This window comes from Emys orbicularis, chromosome 1 (assembly GCF_028017835.1).
Source record: "Emys orbicularis isolate rEmyOrb1 chromosome 1, rEmyOrb1.hap1, whole genome shotgun sequence".
Taxonomy (NCBI): domain Eukaryota; kingdom Metazoa; phylum Chordata; order Testudines; family Emydidae; genus Emys; species Emys orbicularis.
In genome coordinates this window covers 267,495,175-267,519,881 of record NC_088683.1, presented here as the reverse complement: position 1 = coordinate 267,519,881, position 24,707 = coordinate 267,495,175, and the positions used below count along the sequence as shown (strand labels likewise).

Sequence of the window (24,707 nt, the reverse complement as noted above, 5' to 3'; positions counted from 1 at the left end):
ATCTTCCTGACCCAACGACCAGCATGATCTTTGCTGGACATAACACTGAGAAGTATCTGCAATATAAGAACAGCCCTGACACTCGGCGTCTGTGCTTCTCTAGAAAAGGTAGACGTGGGCAGACCTGGTCAAACCACCTGGGTTCTGGAGCGAACTGCACAGTTGAAGAGTCAGAGTCCAGGGAGTTGACAGGGTTCAGAGGGCTGAACCACGCTCATGGCACAGCTTGGCCAGGTGGTTGTCAATTCGAATGCACAAATTATTCAGGATGTCCACACTAGATGGCGCTTTGAACCACACCAGTTCATCTTCAGCAGCTTTGTTCAATCCTAGCCGGAAATGGTGGTGCCGTGCTGCCTCGTTCCATTCAGCATCCATGGACAGACGGTGGAATTTGGCTACGAATCAACACCCCTACTGCAGCACTTGAAGTTTAGCCTTGGCAGTTCAAGAGCGGTGAGGGTCAGCAAAGATCACAAACACTGCTTGAATAAACCCCTCCAACTGGCCCAGGAGGGCGGGACTGTTCCAAAAGGGCAGATGCCTAAGCCAAGACTTCCCCAGTCGATAAATTAATAAACCCAAGCCAAGCCTGGTCAGTAGGGAACAAAGGGGACATAAGAACAGGAGCCATCACTGGTTCAGGAAGGCTCAGAATTGGCTGCGATCATAGTCAAATTTTTCTGGCAGCAGGATCTTCAGTTCCCAGAGGGCTGGAATTGGGGCACCCGCTGATGCCCCCTGCACCTGCAAGTTTCATAGAGCCCCTACCAACTCTGCTAATGAAGGACTGGCCTGGGTGGGATCTATGTCAGCGAGATGGACCCCTAGCCTTGTTATTTTGGGAGGCTGCTCCAATTGTTAGAGACTGGGCCATGGGCGGTATGTGGTTAAAGGGAAAATTCAGTCTACTGATTAGAGCTGGGTCCACGGTGGGCAGAGGCCAGGAACGAGTCAAGAATCAATAGCCAAATGCCACAGTGTAATCAGAGTCGTAAGTCAGAGGTGGAGCAGAGGATCAGTACTGAAGACAGGAGCCGAATGCCAGAGACTGAGGGTCAACCAGAGTCGTAAGCCAGAGCAGAGGATCAGTTCTGGAGAGGTAGGAGCCAAATGGGAACCGAGGCTGGAGCGGAACAGAGCAAGAGCAGGGACTGGAAGCATGAACTGGAACAGGAGCAAGTGCAGCAGCAGGCATGATATGCACTGAGCAGGCAGAGAGCTGCTGTTGGGCTTAAAAGTCAGCCACCCTTCCTGACCAATCATATGGTGTCGTCAATCAAGTAGCCTGCTGCAGGCCAGCTGTACTTGCTGGGTTGCCAGTAGACTGCTTCTGCTGCAGACCCTGATCCCTGACACCACCTGGATAGTCTCAGCCAAACAGAAATAACTTTATTTGAAATACGGATAGTATACAAGCAAACAACATAAAAACAAGCTAAATTCATCTTTGGGGTAACTATGCTGAAGGTTTTGATGAGTGAACCCAGGGATGCATTTGGCTTAGGATGTACCCCACTGAAGGGTTATTCCAGTCCAGCATGGAAATACAGACTTAGAAAACTGAACGACTCTGCTTACTTGAAAGAAAGGATGATCCTATGATTAAGGCATTGGACTAGGACTCAGGATATTGAGTTCAAAGCTCCCAGCTCTGCCACAGACTCCCGGTGACCCTTGATCTCTCTGTGCCTTGATTTCCTATCTGTAAAATGGGGGTATAATACTTCCTTTCTCCCACGCTTTGTCCAGGTGTCCGCTTTAGATTAAGATCTTTGGGACAGGGGCTCTCTCTTTCTACACGTATATAGAACATCTCAAATAAAATGGCCCAAATCCTGGGCCTTCCAGGTGCTATTGTAATATGACGAATATGAAACAAATGCAAAATTAAAAGCCTCATTATAAAGGATTGTAGCCAGTTTTCAAAGATGAGTAATTTCATGTTTGAGTATCTACTACTACAAAGAAAGTATCTACTACAAAGAAAGTTTTCAAATTGATAGCCACAATAGAACAAGATTATTTTTCTCCATCCTTCTATCCTCATCACATACATATGGGGGCAAAATTTCCACATGAAGTAAGATAAAGCTCATGTTTCCCCTGAGCATGGATGCGTGCTCCTATTGTGTTGTAATGCCAGAGGCCAAGGGAAAACCAGCTCAAGTTTCCAGCTCGAATTGCCACAGTCCCAGATAGATGCTAACATCACACCTATTTTACATTTGTTGTTACTTTTTTTTTTTGCTCTCTTATATACACAAGAAGCAGAGACTACTTCTTGGGCACACCTTGATTCTCAGAAGCCAGAATCATCTCAGCATTCCAGGTATAATCTGGTTAAGTACAAGCACTCCTAGATGTTGAAAGTGCTCAGCATGAAAAGAGAAATAAAAATCAAGTTCCTCTCCTTTATAAATGCAATTCCAGTCCCTTTATTTCCTCTTGCTCTCTCAAAAGGACAGTACTGTACTCTAAGATTTAAATATACATTTTCTTGTGTTTTTCCTTGGGTCAATAATTTTTATTCTTCATGCAGAAGTGTCAGTAGTGAGCTAGGCTGGAAAAATAGATCCAGAAGAAAGGCACTTAGCAATGCTGTCAATTAACTGTTGAACAGCGTTCTGAAAATGTAAAACATTGTAAAGTATAAGTGCTAATAATTATTATAAGATACACATACCAACCGAGGTAATCAATTTAATGAAGCACATTCCCTTAACATTGCATTGCTTCCCACTAAGATCTTCTGTCAGAAAAGGAAACCAATCTTTGGCTGGCACCTGTACCTAGTTGAAAGCAGAACACCATATTGTGAGTGGGCATAGTGCCACACTAACAGATGGGTACGATTGTAAATAAGCCAAAGAAACAAAAAGTGTGCATTAAATTCCTGTTCAAAAAGCTGGAAATCAATGCAGTGTTTTGTACTTATACATAAAAGAGATCTTAAGACTGCTGCTTCTTAGAACAAGAATAAGGGCAATAGTCCAGGTGACTGAATGACCAACCCACATGAGCTGGAGAAAAACCACTATGGGATGGTCATCCATTCAGATTACTGTGGTGGGTGAACATTTCTAAGTAATACTGCATACATTGGGTGTGCCACACTGTGGAATTAATTGACCCTAGGCTTTTCTACTGCAACTGATGGACAGCTTGGATTTTAAGGTGACAGCAGCCGTGTTTTTGAGGGGACATACCACAGCACTTAAGAAAGCAAAGTTAACTCTTCTCTTTTGGAGAGACCTCACATTTATTATTATGGTTCAACAAGAGAAAAAAAGTTAAGCAATGTCCTGAACCAATAAGCCACTCAGGTTTTGGATTGGCCAACCAAACAAGGAAGAAAGTATCATCTAGAGCAGGGGTTCTCAAACTGGGGGTCATGACACCTCAGGGGATCACGAGCTGTCAGCCTCCATCCCCAAGCCCCACTTCACCTCCAACATTTATAATAGTGTTAAATATAAAAAGAAGTGTTTTAATTTATAAAGGGGATTGCACTCAGAGGCTTGTTGTGTGAAAAGGGTCACCAATATAAAACTTTGGGACCACTAATGTAGAGTGCATGACCCAACTACATAAAACAACCCACAGCCCTCTGGTTACCATGTGTAGTTTCCTTCTTTCCTTTCTCAAGAAAAGACCTGTCCATTTTCAAGCTCCATTACACAAGTCTCAGCAGACTGATTTAGGCGACTTTCCCTTCAGTTTCAGAGACCTGAGGTAAGAACTCACTGGTCCAAAGAGACCAGGATAGTATCTGCAATTGGAATTTAACCTCAAATTTCCTAAGACCAAGACCTCTTCATTCATCTCCAGTTCTTTGGCTCCATCTAGCACTGCTGTTCAGTTCAGCTACATATTCTTAGGACATCTACACTTTGAGCTGGGGGCAGAGGGTGATTTCCAGCTCAAGCAGACACACTCACATTAGTGCTCATCAAGCTAATGCGCTAAAAATAGAATGTAGCCACAGCAGCACGAGCTAGCCGCCCATATCATGTACTCATCCAAGAAACTGCACGCGTGCTCAGTGCAGCTAACCTGCTCTGCTGCCGCAGCTACGCTCTCTTGTTAGCACGCTAGTGCGATAAGTGCTAGGGCGAGTACATCTTCTTGAGTGGGACTTGCACCTCCAGCTCAGAGTATGGACATACCCTTAGTGACTAAACTAGAGCAGGGAGTGCCATTGCCTTTTGAGGTCCTAATGGATCTGTGTATCCCAAGAATCCCTAATCTAAGTATATAAACGTAAACTGCTCTACAAGGGGATCACTTCATCTATCACTAAGGCTGCGATTTAGTCATGTGTATTTTTCGTAAAAGTAAAAGTTCAGGTCATGGGCAATAAACAAAAATTCATCGCCCATGCCCTATCCAGGACTTGTACTATAAATACCCCTGATTAAATCTTAGTTGGGGGGGGGGGTGCGCGCTGCTCTGGGGGGCCAGAGGAGGCCTGCTGCTTGGGGGGTGGGGGGGAGGAAGAGACAGGGACAGCAGCACCAGCTGCCAGGGGCCACTGAGCAGCGGCTTCTCCAACTGCCCCCAGAGCCACCCAACCGCTGCTGCTGCTCTGGCCACCCCCGGGGCCGCTGCCGGGAGCCGCTGAGCTACAGCTACTCCCACCACCGCGGCTGTTGCTTGGGTGGTCCCTGGGGCCAGCCCTAGGGTCAGCCACACTGGCCGCTGCAGATGTCACAGAGGTTGCGGAAAGTCATGGAATCTGTGACAGATATGGAGCCCTATCTATCATTCACCTACAACCAGGTCAGGGGAGACATGCGCCACTCATTTCATACTACATAGAAAAGCTACACCATTATTTTAGACAGGAAGAGGAGAAATAAAACAAGGCTGAGATTTTCAAAATTAGCCATGCACATAGGAGACACCTGATGTGCAGACACATGAACTGCGCACACACACACCCCTCTGAAAAATCAGGCCCCAAGTGTTTAATGGCAAAAGAACAGTCATCTGCCAACTGCAAAACAACTAACAGAAATAGTTCACAGAGTCTGCTTCAATACTATAAAGGTAATCTTCACATAGAAGAGATGAATATTTCCAATCTAAACAAAATATGAGTAGTAGAACCACGCAAATGCATATCACTCTACTTTACTTTGAATGTTATACCACATTAAAGACAGTAAGACGTGGGTGGAAAAGAATATTAACCAGAAACTTTAAACTTTGAATAAAAAGCAAAAGCAGAACAAAGTCACTTTTAGCATGTGCACAATATAGGAACGAAGTGTACGATCCTTTGGTTAATATCTTGGTCAAATATTATTCACATGCAGTGAATCTCAAGTTAATATCATCCCACAATTATCACAAATCCACAGAGCAAAACACCCACAACAGGATTGATTACAGGGCTGAGGACAAAGCAAGGCAGGATGAACATTATAGATCTCTTTATTAATTCCCCTAAGTACAGTGTATTAAAATTCAACCAACTTAAAGTCAATAATTTACAACGGTCTTACAGGATCTACTATATCCAAACAGTTGTCAGCTCTTGCTTTTTCCAAAAGCCAGAGTAGATTTTCAGTCCCAGATAAATGTGTTTTAAAATAGAGGGAGAGAATGAGAAAATGGATTAGTAGCCATGCAAATATAATGATATTCTATGGAGGAGTTCTAGTGACATCAAATACCATGAAAAGGGAGTAAGAGAAATTTAGAGCCGGGACACACAAGACATAATTATACCCTATATCCTGATGCATTTTTCTTAAATATAATACAAAAGGCTCCAGTTAAAACAGAGTCTGTCTGTTCGACAATCCAGACAAAAGTCACAAGTAAACAAAACTAGACAAGCGTGCTAGAATATAAACTGCAAAAAACATTCTTCTTTCCTGAAAGTTTTCCAGGTTGACAACTTCTCCTACTTTCCCGCACCCCTGGAACAGCTTCAATACTTCATCCCTCCCAGGCAGTGCCAGCTCCCTCTCTGGACCTTTTCAGGTCTGACTCCCAAAAATGTAAAAAAGACACCTTATTGCTTAACAGGTCTGTTCTTTCTAAATATTCAGTCGTATGTGCTTACCTTGGAGACAAAAAAAAATGTTTTTATGGCTTTTTACTCCTGCATGCCCTGCAGAACCACCACAGTTAAGGGGACATCTATACTGCGGCCAGCGGTGTGATCTGCAGTTCAGCTGCAGCACTAGCTGTACGCTAGCTCTCTCTCTTAAAAAAAGAAGCGAGGACACTGCAGTGGACACTAAAGTGCCGGCTGCACAAGTGTGCCTGACCCCCAGGGTACACACTCAGTTGTGCAGCTGGCATATCAGCAGAATTGTTCAGACTCTGATCAGTGTGAAAACCCACTAAGGCAATGGGTCCACAAGTATCACCGAGGGCCTAATTGGGTCATCTTTATTACTGGCGAAGGTGTGTGGAAAGAAGGAACCCAGCTTGAGTCTAAGGAGGCTGAGTTTGCAGGGATATTTGGTGGGGGAGAAGTGGAACCCACATCTTTTTCCTTACAAAAACTACATTTGTTCTGAAAGTCAGTCAAACACCAAAGCATACAGTGGGCATTTTACAGTCACTTTTCAGACTAGAACTCCGCTTTAAGAGCAGAACCAGCCTGTGCCAATGTGTGTGTAACCTGGTGGGGGGAGCACCCTCCTGCACCTGTGCTCCTCCTGCCAACTTCCATGCAGCCTGCTACTGCATTCCACAGTATCTCACTACATCTTTAACAAATATTCCCTCATTTATGACTCCCCAGACTGAATCTGTGATGCATGAGCTGAGGCAGTTACGAAAGGCTCCTAGGAGAAGGCAACTGAATTCAGATTTCGGGAGAGCCATGAGCAGAAAGCTTGGATACAATTCTTGGGCATGAAGAAAGCCTTGATTGCTTTCCCCAAACAGTGCCAAAGGTGGTATGGTGAGGGCCAGTATAAACTTTGGGAGAGCTGAATTGGCCTGGAAGATAAAAGGCAGGCAGATTGGGCTTTCCCTGATAAACCAGCTTAATAAAGACTAACTGTATCTGTTAACGTTGAATATTCTTAGAAGGTCACTAGTATTGATGTAATGCCACATCTATCCCACTAAAAGCACAAGAGTCAGCATTTTCAAAGATTAGCCCCATAGCCACCGCAAGACATTGCTTCAGAAAACAGAGTTCCCATCTTCTGACCTCAAGGGACAAGGATGAGGTTAAGGAAAGATGATACTGTTTCTTTCATGGAATTTTTCTCCAGCTTTACTTTTTTTTCCTTTCTCCTGTCAGTAGTACCATAAAGACAGTTGTCTGCAATTCGTTTCCAATAGATTGTCCAAGCAGTACTCTGAATACCCTCTACACAATGAAGGGTTCCCCCACTACATCGCTGGCAGAGGTTTCTGCACAAGGTGGCTAATAAAGTAACCAAGGCTTCTTAAAACAGCCTGGCTAGTCTTTTTGTATTGCACAAATATTCAGAATACGTAGGATCAGAGCCTAAACATTCTTTTCAATAATTTTCAGTCTACTCATCATAGTAAAATTGTTATTTTAAAGTCTCCAAGAGTCATGCTAATTTTTTGTTCCTGTGTTCTTCTAGTGGCGTTCTACCTCTGCCACATATCTACCAGCATCAACAAACTGGCAGACAAGTCTCATATAGGGTCTTATTGCATGCACAAAGTTGTCTTTAATTTATTTGATTTAGTACAGAGTGATTGCAGGGAAATATAGCATATCGAATCACATAAATGTAGATCTGGAAGGGACCTCAAGAGGTCATCTACTCCATCCCCCCACACAAAGGCAGGATTAAGTACACCTAGACCATCCCTGACAGGTGTTTGTCTAACTTGTTTTTAAAAACCTCCAATGACCTTTCCTGACACAAATATGTAGCGAGAGAAGTAAACAGAAAATACAAGATGGTGTCTGGACTATTTATTGTGAGAGTGATGGTGTAGAGTTTCCTGATTAAGCTCAGTTTAGTTGGCATAGTCACCAGCTACACAAACATTTAGAAGTGAACAGCAGCCATTAAAAATCATTTAAGTGGCCAGTAGTCTATCATATCTTAGAGAAGTATTATAACAAAGTTCTTCTACCACCGCACTCACAGAGCCACTAAATAGGGCCTTAACCCCACCCACATTTCTGACAGAGGCACATTAAGATGCTATAGCCAGATTTTCAATGCTCTGTACACATATGTATAACTTCATAATCAGACATTAATGTATTCTTTTAGACACCTCTGTTAAATAGGGCCCCAAGATATTTTCTCAAAGCAAAGTATCTGTACCACCAAATTACTTTCAGATCAAATACCACAGCAGAGCTCGCTTGGAAGAGTATCTCTGAAAGGTCTATGCATGTTAAAATAATACAGGTGATGTGAACTAAAGCCTATGGGCCAAATTGAGTACACCTTAAACATGTTATGGGCTTGCTGAAACCTTGTTCTAACTTGAGTAAAAACTTTGAGATTGGAGGGTGCATTTGCACCCATCAATTAACATAACTGTAATGATATATTAATCACAAACCTGGAGCTAAGAAAAAAGGGTTATAGGAACCTGCACAGGAGTCCTGGATTGTAAGAGTACAGGGAGTTTTGCTGAGTATTGTTTTGCGTAAGGGGAGAGTGTACGTGAGAGAGAAGGCAAAACAGGACCAGAAAGAGAGAGAGAGCACCTGAAGAAATCCAAGGTGAAGACTGTAAGCATGGTATGACCCCAAGAGTAATAGTAGTCTGGATCAGGATGCTGGCTGACAATAAGCTTGGGCCTGTAAGCTAAGAAACTTCTCCTTTTGCCTTTGGCTCCTCCTGCATTTGGACAAGCAGGATTTGTTTATTTATAAGGCATGTACCAACGTTGCATCAAAAAAAATAGACTCCATCATCAACCTTTTCTCCCAAATGGAATATTTCCAGGACTCTGAACCTTAATTAACTGCTTGGGTCAAAAAGGGGGTAAATGCACAAGCACTTCCACTGAATTCAGAGGGACTAGTCACGTAAGTAAAGTGAGCGGGACTTGGCTGTATATTAAAATACAAGTAGGGCTTATAAAGTTCATTCTAGTGTAAACAATCCCAGCATGTTGACAAGCATGCCAAAAAGATTAAGATAGGAAAGTCAGCCTGTCAATTTATACCCAGAGATGTATCGGTTTAAACTGATTTATTCCTTTATGTTCATAAAAAATAAGCCCTGTTACAAAACAAACCTTTTACATAAAATGTCTCTCTAATGTACAACAGGAGTCAGGTATAGAGTTTCTCATTTCCTCTAGTGGCATGTACCTGTTAAAACAGATCTTCTGTATTTCCTGATAATTTAAACAGCAGTAAAAATAGCTCATGACAAGTTGATGGTTTAGTTTACTGTACTTTACAGAGGCTGTGAATAAAATAATTACATAAAAGAGGCAAACATAATGCTTACTTTCTCTAAAGGCTTTACAATAGCCAAGGAAAGACAACAAAAAGAACAGGGCACACAGCAGGTCTGCTCTGCCAACAATCCCTGCAACCTTTGAAAAAAGAAAAAGAAAAAAGGATTTACTTTTTGTTTTTTCTTTAAAAAATATTTTTGATAATACGTGAGGAAACGTAGAAATATAATTAACTGAAAATATGAAATGGACATATCATTTTGTGTCACTTTCATTCCTGTAAATTGTTTTAATAAACTTCATAAGACCATGGGCATTTTCCCTGATTTGGGAGGAATATTTGTTTGTCGACAGAAGAAGCCGGTAGATGGTTTGGCTTTTACTCACTGAAAATTTACTAATATTTAAAAAAAAAGGGGGGGGGAATTGTGGGTGTGATCCAAAGCCTATTCAGGTAAATGAAAAGACTGTCATGGATCAGGCTGTATATTTGTATAATTCTTGGACAACTTTTGGGCCCTAGCAAACCTACAGCTGTGGAACCTCAAACCAGAAATTGAAAGAATCTCAGCTTTCAGAAGAGTACATATTACAGCTGAAGGGAGAGGGTGAAAGAGGCCTAAAGATCTTCCCCCAATCTCTACACACACTTTTTATATAATCTGAATCAGTTACATGTGGGGTACCTTCCAAAGAATCACCTAGTCTCACTAACAGTTCTGCTATGTTGGGGGGAGAACCCAGGCAGGGGGTCTGCACCTGTAGATCGGGATCCAAAACCCTGGAGTCCTTCCAGTGACTTCAGCAGGTTTGGCTCAAGCCAAAGTGCTGAAGCCCAATTTTGCTGGAGCCTCTGGAGCAGCATAGATCTTTGGAAATAGGATTGGACCCACCAGTTCTCCTCCTCACCCCCTTATTTAGGGAGGGGACTCAAGGACTACAGAGGCTACTCAGGCTATGCTGCTGCTCTGCCATTTTTTGAGGAGTGGAAAGAGGTGAATTCCTCCCCCACTTGCCTCACTGGAGTTCTCTAGTCTTCTCTTGGGCAAAGCACAGGGTTCAGAGTGAAATGCAGACTCTGGAGCAAGGCTGTGCTACTCTGACATGAGTAAACTGCATCACTTAAATAGAATTTTTGAGGGCTGAAAGGTCTAGTGGTTTGAGTGCAGGACCAGGGGACTGATCGAAAACCCACTGAAGTCAATGGAAAGATCCCCCCGATTTCAAATGAGCTTTTAATTCAGGCCTTTGGGGAAGAAACTGCTGAATTCTAATTCCAGATCTGAAAGAACCCCTGGTGTGGCTTTGGACAAGCCACTTAACCCCTGCCTCAGTTTCTCTATCTGTAAATTAAGGATAATAGTATTTCTCTACCTCATAAGGGTGTTGTGAGGATTAACTCAATGGCTGTAATGCGCTTTGAAGGTGAAAGTCAAAGTGTTGTTTTGTTTCAGGAACTGTTATCAGCTAATGACGTAAAAGAATCAATTCTAGAAATAAACATCAATGTGTTACAGCAAAGGGCCTGGTCCTCTAATACCTATTGTCTCATTGACTTCAACAGCACTCCTTGTGTAAGACAGAGGCGCAGGATCAGGCCCATAGCCTCTGGTCTCAAGGCAACACACAGAGTTTTAATTTTATGATCAAACTAGCTATCAAAGTTCCATGCAATAGGTAATATTTTAATCACTCATGTTTGAACAGGAAGAATTCAACACATTTTTTGTTTTTTTTTTAAAAGACAAAACTATACAGCAGAAGTACTTACCTGCTACTCAGAAAAATCATACTGACATAACAAATTTTATCTTCAGACATTACCAAGACTAAACTTTTCAATATCCATTTTACATATGAAAGCTTTAAAATTCCTTGTTTTTGAACATACCAAAAATCAAAACAGGAAACTGAAACTCTTCACAGTTATATGTCAAAACATGCCATCTAATTTTAGAGACGGGTTGTCATGATTTCAAAGCAACTGAGTTTTCAGCCTCCTGGGAGGTGCTATTTGAGGAGTGAGAAACGCATGCATGTATGTGCTGCTGGAAGCACACAATGTCTTGATTGTTACAGTTAAAAATATTGAGTGTAAAAGATTTACAATTCATTGTTTAGCAGATTAAGTACATCTGTGCACCATCTGATCTTAGAAAAGGCATGTTTATTTTCAGCACGCTAGGTTCTTCTTTCCAAAATATAAACAAATTTTATAGTTCCCAATCCTGCAAGCTCATATACACAAACAGACCCCCTGAGCCCATGCAGATTAGTTTGCAGAATTGGGGCCTTAGTAACATTTAGAGCCCAATTTAAACAAATATATGTAACAGTTTATATCATCAAGGACTAGGTAGTAATTCTATTGTTCAGGCTGCACTGAGATTTCACGGATTCCCAGGTGCACAGAAGCTGCACTCTCCACCACCTTTTTGCCCTACATCTGGTCTTTGGGACAACCAAGAGCAGTTTTCACCCTCACGTAACTTTACACTGGTAGCCATGGTTCTCTAGATTGCTGAAATGCAGAATGCTCTGGTCACACTCCTTACTAAGGGTGGGGGACAGGAAAGCCTGATGTAGAGCTCTGTACATAAGGATCCCCCTGCACAACAGCAATTCCCCAGCAGGCTGTTTAATATAGGGGTCCCTTTCTTTTTCACCATCAGCATTGCGCAAAAGGGATGGAGCAGGGCCAAGGATCTGGCTCAAGTGGTGGAGTAAATTCCTTTGCTATGTATGGAAAATAATGTGCACCAAACTTAAGAGCACTAGGGCAGAGACTGAACGTTAGAATGAAAACTCTTTGGTAATTTACAATGGAAAGGCAGTTAAAATGCCTCCTGCTGGATTATGATTATTCATGAATTTTAAGGTCAGAAGGGGCCATTTGTGATTATCTAATCTGACCTCTTGCCTAACACAGGCTATAAGACTTCCTTGAATTAATTCCTCCTTAAGTCCAATAACTACTGTTGAACTAAAGCCTATCTTTTAGAAAAACATTCAGTTTTTAATTAAAATATTCCCATTAATGGAGAATCCAACAAAACTCTTGGTTAATTGTTCCGATGGTTATTGACCCTCACTGTTAAAAACGTGCACCTTAGTTCAGTCTGAATTTATCTAGCTTCAACTTTCAGCCACTGGACTTTGTTATTCCTTTTTCTGCTAGATTAAAGTGCCCGCTATCAAATTTTTGTTTTGTATTTTTATTGCAGACTAATCAAGTCAGTCCCTTAACCTTCTCTTTGTTAAACTAAATAGATTGAGCTCTTGCGTCTATCGCCATATGACTGGTTTTCCATTCCTTTAATCACTAGCATGGCTCACTTCAGAACCCTCTGTAATTTATCAACATATTTTTTGAACTACAAGCACCAGAATTGGACACTGTGTTCCAGCAGTTGCTGCACCAGTGCCAAAAACAGAGGCCATAACCTCCCTGCCCCTAGTTGAGATTCCAGTTTATGTAAAGCAAAAAAAGGAATTAACCGTGATTAAGCCCTTGCATGCAGTTTATTCATGCCTCTCCTCTACTGTTCATGAGATAGCATGTCCAGCAATGTATTCTTTATCCACTAACTAAAGATGGATGGCCTGAAACAATAGTGTTTAATTATTGTACTTTTTTTGTCCTAAATAGTGACTTGCTCTGAAGAATCACTAACTTGTGAGCGTATTAACCATAATATTACATGATTCTCAATGTAATACGTGCAAAACTGTAATAATAGATACTCTGTGTAGTAATGACAGATACAGTGTGTAACTTATAAGAGTGTTCCAAGATTAATTAGTGTTGGTCAGGAACTCTGGAGATCTAAAACATTATACAAAGATCTAAGTATTAGGTACTTACACATTCAGTATGCACTGGATGCACAGCAAACAGTGAAGCAGCTAGAAGAGATGCTTTTGGAGCAAGGTTTAGCCTTCTTCCTTTACTGCTGTATTGCAGCCCACCCAATAATATCGAGAAGACATCAACCATTAATACAGAGATAGCACAATGCAGTATTATATTGATGACATGAAAACCCACTGGGTGAAAGCCTCCAGCAAAAAGGTAATTAATTCTACATAAAAACAAAAACATTGAGATTAAGAGTCAGAGGAGAGCTTGGAGACACACAAAGAAAAACTAAACACTCCTGAAGAAAGAGAAATAGCCTTTGCACGAGAAGCTTAATATTAAAAGTACATTTTAAATAATATCTAACAGAACCATGGTAAGGTGGGTGTATCTCCAAACATCCCTGTAGGCTCCTAGCCTGCAGCTACCAGGCCCTGATCCTTTCCCAAACAGAGGATTTCCCTACAGAATAACACCCATACCCTCACACCAGTGCCAATTTGCACCACCACCACTACCTTTACAAGATCCCAAATGGGAAACAGCGACTGTGGCTGCTTCTCAGTTGGTGCCATAACTTTAAAGTTGCATGTTATAATAGTGCTCTGGGACACAACCCTGTGTAAAATTAGAAAGTTGGAGAGTCCTGCAGAAAAGCAGCCCAATCTGCTGGAGGGCATCTTTGAACTTCAGAGATAGTGTGTGCACATGAATGTTCCTGGGGGTGCAAGCAGGAAGGATGGTGCAAGATGAGACTGTTCTTTCAGATTATACCTTAAAATAAATGTTTAAAAAAAAAAGTCCACATCACTCACACACTGAGGTCTTAACTGACTTGCATAGACACTAAAGACCCCATGAAGCTTTGTTTTTTTGTTTGTTTGTTTGTTTGTTTTTTTAAAGATTTGTCATAGGATCTTTGGCCAAAATTTTTCCAGTGTGTATGGCCCACTGCTGGGTTTTCACTCTCCACCCCAGTGGTGGCTGCATTTCAGTGGTGCTCTACACATACAGTTAAGTGATGTACTTTGGGATTTTGCACAAGGAAAAGGCACAACATAAATTATTATTATTTAAAGGGTGTATGTGGAAGCAGCATTCTTTTGGGGACAAGGAATGGGAGTGTGGGTGGAAAGAGGTCAGGAAAGTAGGCTGGAGAGGTGTGAGAGGGAATTAGTACTGGTCAGGCTGTTTGGATAAAGGTCCAGTGTAGGAGCTTATTCTGGGTAGGAAAGCTGAAGGGGAAAAAGTGTACCACAATTTTCTGTATAATACAAGCAATATGCTAAAAACATACAGAAACTTAACTTAGATAATGGATTTCACCTAGTATGTCTAGCCAACCTGCATCTGGCGTAAGTGGAGTTCATTAGGATGATCTAACCTGTTATAAATGTGTAATACACATAAAAGCAAAGTCTTAAGGGAGGTTAGGGAAGGCCAATTTCTTGCTTGAGGAAATAGCATTTTACTGGCTACCTCCACGTGCTCCTCTACGGTTTCAGATTTTTAAATACTTGTGCGTACGTTTTCTGTTTAAATTAACCAGGGTGTTATTGGAGTCAGAATGAGCCTCAGAGGCCGCAGGAGGAAAGGAATAATTTTATAATGTATGTTTTATGTAATATATGGAAGCCTGTAATAGGCATTTCAAACACCCAGACATTTACATTATTTGTATTTGTATTACAGTGGTGCCTAGATTGGACTGAGATTGGACCCGACAGTGCATGGTCACAGCCCTTCCTTGACCATGCAGGGGAGGAAAGGAAAGTAAGGTCCCATGCAGACTCTTCTCTCACCATTACAGCTGGAGTCACAAATTGAGCAGGGGAATACTTGCCCAATACTCCCTGCTAAGAACAAGTGGGTGGGGAGGAGTCCTGGATCTGCCCCCTTTACTCACCAGGGGGAGTGGCTGGCCAGGCTCACAGCATGCAGTAAGCAGCTCCATGACAAGGGTGAAGTTACTTACTCCTTTCCCAGGCAAATAGGGAGCATGGATGGAACTCAGTCTCCTTGGTCTGCTTGTAGGACAGTGCAGCTACATCCACCCCCCGCCCCACCCCCACGTAGACTGTAAACTGTAAACTTCTACAATCTAGCCATTGCGAGAAAGTCCCATGGCCCTTGCCCCAAACAGCCTATGACCTAAATGGACAAGAACAAGGCTGGGAGTGGAAACAGAGGCACAAAGAAGCAAAGTGACTTGCCCAACATCACTTTGCAAGTCAGTGGCAGAGCAGGGAAAAGAATCCAGGTCTACTGATGCCCAGACCTGTGCTCTATTCACCGAACCACGCTGCCTCCAGTACAGCTATTATAAGAAAGCAACAATATATGTACAAAGATACATTAATATATAGCAGGAAAGTATATTAAAACTGTGTGTATTGGGGGGGAGACAGGGTCAACAGTTAAAAAACAAACTGTCAAGCTGAGGTTAGAGTAGATGGGCAGAGATCAAAATGCAACCGAACCCCAGGAAAATGAGAACAGAGCCCATTTTTGTTTAGTTTTATACTTCTTATCTCTGCATTTTAGCACCTAGATTATAAGCTACTATTATTGATGTTCTATATATACTTAAGATAGATTGATAAACACAAAGCTGGGCACATAGATTAAAAAACAGAACAAAGCTATGTATACATCAACCAGGATGTATACTGTTCAGTCTACTTCCACCAAAGGGTTCTGGTGACATGAATAAATTTCTCTAGCTACATTCTTACTGTTTAATATCACAGCACCTCTTGCCATAGGAAAAAGAAGGGAAGAAGAAATGGAGCAAAAGGGAGAAAAACTGGTTTAGATCATAGAAGGGTCTTCAGACCTTCAACTGATAATGTGTGGAAGCTGCTCAGACATTACAGTGATTAAAGAGAAAAGAGACAATTACAGAATCTGAGGTGGGGATACTTTTCTTGGTATATTAAACGTGACTCTGGAGTAAATTTAAGTAGGAGGTATTATATAATTTATATTAATTATATAAACAATTATGAATAATGTTCTCATCTATCCAGACTCCACTTTTCTTCCTACTGGGCAGAACTTACACTTATGCAGAGCACCAACACAAGGTCTATGTATCAATTAAATCCCTTGTGCTGGCCCTCTGCATAAGGGTGAATTTCACCCTTTGGTTCCGAACCTGCAACAAGCTGTGGGATGTGGGAGTTCACCTGCATGGAGCTTATTGCACGATCAGGTCTTTGGAGTTAAGCAAGGTAGTAGCTGTACTGCAAATAAGTTGCAGCAGAGATTTCACTTCCCTCAAAGTCTCTTATTTTCCAAAACAAAAAAAGTCAGTTAACAAAATAAACCTCCAAACCCAGTACTATGGGCACGACACCAGGTCTCACCTGAAAGTCAGGACAGTAAGTGGTCGATATGATTTGTGGCTGGTATTGCTGCTGAGTTTGCCACCCCAAAAGTCATGATGCCACAGGTCACCAAGTGGAGTTTCTGCTCTGAGGTCCTGAAAGAACACACGTTTAGCACCAACATTGTTAACATTTCAGTTTAGTTAAAGCAGTTGGAAAGAGAACAGTTACATACAAAGCAAACGGGCACCACCATGACCATATTTTATAGACAACACTTTCTATCAAGTCTTTTAGTGACTGGCTACTGAAACCTGATTGATAGTTCCAAGCCTTTTCAATACCCTCTTCTATTCCTTTAATTATTGTGGACTAGATCCTCATATAGCATAAATCAGCATATTTTCATGAATTTCAATGGATCGACGCTGATTTCCACCAGTTGATGTTCTGACCCAACAGCTCTAGTGTAAAATATATTTAAAATATCTTTATTTTTGTACAATATCTTATTTTAGAGATAGGATCTTTGGAAATAGGAACAACACAAGCTGTTGCAAATTGCCATTTTTCCACTAGCACCAGTAGGAGAACCATTAATGAAAGCAAGATAGATGTACAGCAAGGACTAAAGATGGCAACCAGTGATTAGCTCTTTTTTAAATCCTTTTGGGTGGCTTCCTTAACTTTCACATAACACCACTCAACTAGCACTCTTTGCTTCTGACATATCAAACCCATCAGCAAGTTCCTCTATGTACCGCTCTTCAAGAAAATTCATAGTAGTAGTTAGGAAAGGAATTTCTTAGGTACCATCATGAAGGAAAAATAAAATCACACTTTTTAAAAACAATTACAAAATGGAAGTGTACAGTTTGCTTAATCTCATAACTAAGGTGATAAGGAAGCAATTTTGATTATTTCAACTGTAAATGGTGCCATAGGAGATTATGTGAAAATCTGAAGAACACACATGGACATAAAGGCAGCCCTTTAAAAATATGTTTTTGTATATGTATACATATGTATATACAAACACACACATACATACACACACACACACACACACACCCCCTCTGAGAAATTTCTGTGCAGCAGCACAACATGCTTCATATTAATCAAATAAAGCTACTCCACTGAGAAGGCCACCTTACTTCCACCGAGCTCCCATACCTCTCCTCCACACACACAGCGTGCCAAATTCTGCTCTGATTTATGTTAGTGGAACCTTGTGGGGTATAAATGAAAGCAAAATGTGCCCTTAGTTTGATCCAAAACCATTAGAGCACCTAAGAGTGAGATATCACTACCCAAAGAATAACTTCAATAGGAGAACGGGTACTATGGATGCAATCAATTATAGCTTACCTTATTTCCCATTCAACTAACAAAGTAGTAAAAAAACCAAACCAAACCAAAAAACCCAAAACTCCACCATCACCACATGAAGCCAAGTACTGTACTTTCTAAGGGTTATTAAACAATACGTAGGGCCAAGTTTAGCACTGAATTCAGCAGGGATGTATAGGTTGCAACTCCACTGCATTCCTATATCTGAGAGAAAGGATGTTCGTGTGATTAAGACACTGGATACGGACTGTAGAGACCTGAGTTCAATTCTCAGCTCTGCTACAGACTTCCTCCATGATCCGCTGCAAGCCACTTACAGTCTGATTTTCCATTCCATTGCAATTGTTTGCTATTAACTTGTCAGTATATAGAACATGTAAAGCTATCAGAAAGTCTAATATATTTCTTAAAATAAAAGCATTACAATTTGAATACCATCTCTCATGTCAAGATTGTATCAATAACAAGAGGTACAAAATATATTTGTTGTGTGCTAACAGAAATTTTTAACCACCATAAGAAACAGTACTCAATATCATTATGTTCATAAAACAGAATGTGAACTATAAGAAAAAGTCTTGCATGGTCTTTAAGTGCTGCAGCTAGGAAACAGTTTGCACAATTTAATCCGAGTTTATTTTTTATCTTCAGTAGGAAACAAGCAGACAAAGCAAAATATCCAGAAATACCTTGTGATTCAATTCCATTTACTTATGACCTGAATTCTCCAGAGCTCAGAAGTGGTGAACTTGACCACCAAGCACTGGAAGTTTGGAGAAAGCTACATAAAATAGTTTGTTCATCTTCACGGGATTACACTAAAAAAAGGGAACGGTTTGCTTTTCCTTAACTGTAAGAACTTTGCATCTATTTGAAAAGTTATGTATGATTTTCTCCATTGGAACAGAAAGTGGATACCTAGGAATCCCTAAATATTTGATTAGCAGCAGCCTATGCACAGTAGGGTGCAGTACTTGAAGAAGGGTCAGTTCTTCCACATAATGGCTTACGGAAAAGATGCATTGTGTCTGAAATTCCTGCTAACCCAATGATTTGTTTTGCCAAAAAAATAAATAAAGACAAATCACTGTTGTGCACCAGTAAAAAAGTGGTTTTAAATGACAAGGAAGCATCTGGAAAACAGCCTTGAACACCAATAAAATCCAATAACTGAATGCGCCACGATACGGTAGGCATGGGGCCAACTAACAACATATATTTCATTAAAACAGGAAAGTGGGGGGAGGGCTAGCAAGTTAACAAAAGGGTCACAGTGTGGTACCTAAGAAAATACTGGCAAAGCAAGGCTCAGCAGATCCACAGAATGCCTTCATCAGCTGTATTTCACATGAAAAATAAAATATGGCATGTAGTACCTTGCTTAATAAAACCTGCCTTTATTATGGTACTTTCCCTCCCCACCAATTCATAATCCCTCATCTCTACATTTTTGGTACTGATTTAATATTTCTACATATTTATCTAGCCCCTTTATTATAAAGTCCCAGTGGCTCCAAAATCCCATTCAATTTCTAAAGAAATGTGTCAAAATTTAGATAGGGAAATAAATTAAATCTCCATATTTTCAAATGCAGGCTGAAGTAAGAAAGAATGAGGTTATTTAAGCAATTGATTTAGTTTTTTCTCCTTGCCCGCAGCCAGAATTTTAGCACAGCTTTTTTATTTGCGTGCGTGTTGATAAACTGAAACAATAACATTTGTCAGGTAAACGTGGAGAGAAGTGGAGGAAGATTACAAGTGTAGAAATTGCATTGAAACAAACTACATCCACCATTGCCTTGGTTTAAATGTCAGTAAGAAAATGAAATTGCATCGTTATCCTTCAAATACATCTCCTGGGAAAATTTGGTTCTGCAAGTTGTGTCATTTTACAAATACAATACATTCTATAATCTTTGTATGTATTTACATTGCAATTTGGCAGACACTCCCCCCGACCCAACATTTTTCTAGCTTAGGGTATGGCTGACTTATCAAGTACACTACAAATTTATTTGAGCAACGATAATTCTGTGGGATGCTGAAAGGCAAATTGCAGTAGGCTACCTTTATACTTTCTGTTGTGAAAAAAATACTGTAGATCAAGGGTAGGCAACCTATGGCACATGTGCCAAAGGTGGCATGCGAGCTGATTTTCAGTGGCACTCACACTGCCCGGGTCCTGGCCACCAGGCCAGGGGGCTCTGCATTTCAATTTAATTTTAAATGAAGCTTCTTAAACATTTTAAAAATCTTATTTACTTTACATACAACAATAGTGGAGTTATATATTATAGACTTATAGAAAGAGACCTTCTAAAAACGTTAAAATGTATTACTGGCACGCGAAACCTTAAATTAGAGTGAATAAATGAAGACTCGGCACACCACTTCTGAAAGGTTGCCGACCCCTGCTGTAGATTATATTTTTTCCAGAAGGTTTTTCGGCTACCACTATGGCATTTTTCTCTTCATTCTTTTGGTGTCAAGAGAGTAGAGTATCTGTATCTATTCCTTTTCTTTTTGCTTCTATGTCCCTCTCTTACCACCTCTATCACTCATACCTCCTAGATCAGACTAGGACCACTCTTATAAGGCCAGGCCCCACCCAAGGGCCCACTCTTGGAAGTTATTAAATGTCCCCTTGGGAGGCATCTCAGGAACTGAGGACACTCAATATCTTACAGGACCACACCTTAAACCATCTATTTCAGGATTTATACTTTAAAATCATGTAGCTTGAAAACTGGCTAAGGGATGTAAGCAATGATTGGCTAAATAGTTTTTCAAAAAAGAACAAGATTCGCAGTGCATTGAAGACTGTTTTAAAAAAAGCAAATACTTTCTTAATATTTTCTACTCAAACAATTGTTGTATTTGCCACAGGAATGTTACAAGTGAGATGGTCCACGAGACTCTCTCTCTCTCTCTCTCTGTTAGGCTGGGGTTTACCTTATGAAAAACCTTGAAAACTCTTGCTGAGTGAAACTCACCATCAGCCCATCCTGCAAACACTTCTGCACAAGAGTAACCGTATCCATTTGGCTTCCATCCATCACCCATTGGAGTCAATAGAAAGTCTCCCACAGACTTCAGTGGGTATTAGACTGGATCCTAAGAACCATAATTTGAATTCACTGAAGTCTATGGTAAAACTCCCAGGACCAGATCCACAAAGGTATTTAGGCTCTCAAAATGGTAGTTAGGCACCTAAGTCCAACATTATAGATACCAGTGAGATCCTCAAAACCCCATTCATCTGCTGCCTAACCTTGGAGGTGTTGAAATTCCCTAGGTGCCTAAGTTTGTCGGTAAAGTCCCTTAGGCACCTAAATTTTTGCTAGTGAGTATCCACAAAACAGCCTCAATCCTGATGATGCTGAGCTGCTCAGTCCCCTAGTCCATACGTAAACCTTGGTGGAATTCTCAGACTAGGTGTTCCCCCACCTAACTCATATGTGGGGACCTATTCAGTAGGCCTGCTCAGAGCACACCTAGCAGATCTGGTCAAAAAAAGGACAGCTGGGAAAGAGCTGGTCAGGATTTTTTGGAGCTGTGCGTGTGTCTCCTTATACCCAATAGCCCAGTCATTAGAGTACTCACCTGAGATGTGGGAGACTCAGGTTTGAATCCCCATTTGTCCTGATTTGGAACAGGGACTTGAACCCAGATCTCCCACATCCCAGGTGAGTAACCTAATCGCAAGGGTATTGGCAATAATGGGGTGGAGGGCTCTCACTCCCCGTTTTTTCTACAAGCAAGGACTGACCTGGCTTGGGTATCTAACTCCAGGACAGGGTTCATGTCTGTGAATCCTGAGCAGAGGAAGGCACCTCCCTCCAATCCCCAGTTAAGAGACCTAACCATTTTTGAGGGGCGGGATGAAGCCCTGCCCCTCTCCTTGGCATTTTCTACTGCGTAGTTTAGGTGACTCCCTGCTCAGCTTGCTGATTTCTGTGAATCCCTTCCTTAGGTTCCTGACTCTCTCCATACAATGCATGGGGAGCCTGGGTGCCTAACTTCGTTAATTCCACTGGGCGCCTAAATCCCCTTTGTGAATCTAACCCCCAATGACTTTAATGGGAATAAGACTGGGTCCATAAATAGTCTCGTGTACACACATCCATGTGCACAAGTGTTTTCAGGATCAGGCCCAAACATTGTGCAAATCTAGCCAATTTCACCCACAGTACACATAGCTTTTGTGCATTATTTACATAAATAGTGGCTTACTTTTTAAAACCCTTTGCAGAGACAAATGACCATCATAAGAAAGGGAGGGGGTCAAGGAGAAATTCAACCCAAAATTCTTATTTTGCATGGGTCAAATTTGGGGCCTAACTAAGTTGGCAGTATCAGTTTAAATCAATTTTTTCTACTACAATTTAAGTCAGAATAAACACAAACCTTATTATTGATGATAGCTTCAGAGTCATCAAAGACAAAATCTCCATCGTAGCTGTTAGCAAAACACATGCAGGAAATGAGTCCAACAATAATTTTAGCCCAATAAGAGGGAAGCACAAACCATGATATTTCATGATCCAAATTAAATTCTGATTGTGCCATTCTGTGAAATGCTTGTTTCGAGTGTGGAGCTCCAGCATTATGTTGGCTGCAAATCTGGAAGAAAAAAAAATAATCATGAAATGTACAATTACATTTAAACACCATTAGCTTTGCTTAAAGAAATGAAAATCATACTGACATGTTTTACATAGGAAAACATGACATCTTACACGAGTGAGATGTAATTCTGAAATCCATTAAGGTAAAAAGGAAAATTTAAAAAAATGCTATCAAAACCTCTTAGAACATAATTTTATATTTCAGATTTGAGAAAAGTAGAAAAGCATGGTTGACTATGGTCTGAGCATAGAGTCGAGTTATAATCTTGACTCTGACACATGCTACCTCAAAAGCCTTGGGCAAGTCACTCTACTTTTTGGACTCAGTTTCGTTTTTCAAATAAGTATACCACCACCCATTTCATAAACACATGCCTTGTGAGGATTAGTAAATGTTTATAAAGTTTTTTGAGGATGATGAATACCAGTTAGGGCACAATAAACCCAAATACAACTGCGCTGATGCAACATGAAGGGCCTAAGTTTGCAAGGACACCATGTGTGGAACTCACAGGGACTTCAACAGGAAACACATGCATAGAGTTCTTAAAGAATGAGGCCCTACAACTGGTATTCAACAAAGTACAGTCAAGAATAGGGTTGTCAGTTTGGGTTGGATGGATTCCTGGAGGTTTCATCACATGACAATCTTCAATTCCTGGAGACTCCAGGACAATCCTGAAGGATTGGCAACCCTTGTCGAGAAGCACAAACTTAAGATTCCAACTGCAAAGTTCACTAGGTCACGCAGCACGTCATGCATATTTTATAATACACATCTTACTAACAAAGATAAAATAGGCACATAATCAAATATATATTTAATAAGGAAAAAGAACAGTAAGTACATGTTGCAACCCTGCTTTATTAATGCTGTCAAAACCTTAAGTTTTGCATTTCTTGACTTTATGATTTTAACCTGTGGAACCTTAGTGGTGGGTTTTTGCATTTGATCTCCTAGTTTTATTTATTTTAAGAAAGAAAAAGACTAGATTTTTTTGTCTTGTGGAGTTTACAAGCTCTGCTGGCTTGGCAAATGGAACTGATAAAGTTCCTTGCTCTATAGCTGTTCAGCTTGCAGAGCTTGTCAGTGTTACCAGTGGAACTCATACAAGTTCCTTGAAACAGTCTACACATTCCTAACCTGTGTAGGTACTTGAGGTGTGCCCCCTCAAGCCCTCTATTGTGGTACCCAATTCTGTTGAGATACAGGTGTGGAGTGGTATGGATCTGAGAAAGAAAGAAAGAAAGATTCAGAAGAAGCTATCTAGCAGAGCAGAATAGGCCAACCACTAAAAGCAAAATATATTTTCAAATGTAATCCACTTCTGGTTTACAATCTACTGAAAGATTAAAACTGTAACCCTTAATCAGAAGAAAGCACATATATTGCTACTAACAGCTTACATACGATGATGATGGCCACTACAGAAATCCTTAATTACAACAGATTTCAGCAGCTGCTCAGAATTCCCCTTTCCCAGAAAGTTTCCCCTTAACCAGGCTGCTTTTTTCCATTTTTCTCATTTATATTGGTCATTATTTAATAGTACCTATATATAGGATTGGTCCATCTGTGGGGTTTTTCATTACAGGGACAGAACTGTTAAACACTCAAGCATGTTCCCTGAATATGGGGGGAGAAACAATCATATATATCACAGATGTTTTGTTTGTTTAAATGGGACCCAACTGTGTGCTTGATGCCAGGGGACCATACCACCTGGGATCTGACAACACCCGCTCTCTTTTTGGTACAGTCACAGTGCATATTTCCATTTCACTGCTGTGTGGTGTGGCACAGCACTTAATAAAAGATCATTATAGGGGGTTCCTTTACATGTAGAAGGAAAGTTGCATATTTAGTTACATGCAACACCACATTCCACTAGCTGGCAGCGTATCTAAACATACTGCTAGAGCTCAAGACTCCATTGTAACAAGAACAGATTACTCTGATATTTGTGAATTAATGAGGCTGTGGTGTCTCAGATGGAATCAGTTGTTTATGCAGGTGAAGAAAACCAGAGAGTCAGTACTCCGCCTGCATGAGAACGCCTCTGTCATTGTACAGACGATGATATCCACACATGGTCCCGCTATAAGAATATAGCTGGCCACGAGCGTTGTTTGGGGAATCAAGAAACTTGATCC

The 24,707-nt window shown here is 41.0% G+C and overlaps 1 protein-coding gene across 1 annotated transcript in view; it reads right to left on the bottom strand.

Annotated features, from left to right (window-relative positions):
• TMTC4 (transmembrane O-mannosyltransferase targeting cadherins 4) overlaps positions 1-24,707 on the bottom strand; it is a 71,551-nt gene that overhangs the window by 46,194 nt on the left and 650 nt on the right. The window contains exons 2-5 of the mRNA XM_065413964.1: positions 22,333-22,548; positions 16,615-16,730; positions 13,253-13,469; positions 9,438-9,525 (exon numbers count right to left, since the gene is read on the bottom strand). Of these exons, the coding sequence (XP_065270036.1) occupies positions 9,438-9,525; positions 13,253-13,469; positions 16,615-16,730; positions 22,333-22,494 (583 nt within the window). The 5' untranslated portion in view covers positions 22,495-22,548. The remainder of the gene's footprint in view (positions 1-9,437; positions 9,526-13,252; positions 13,470-16,614; positions 16,731-22,332; positions 22,549-24,707) is intronic.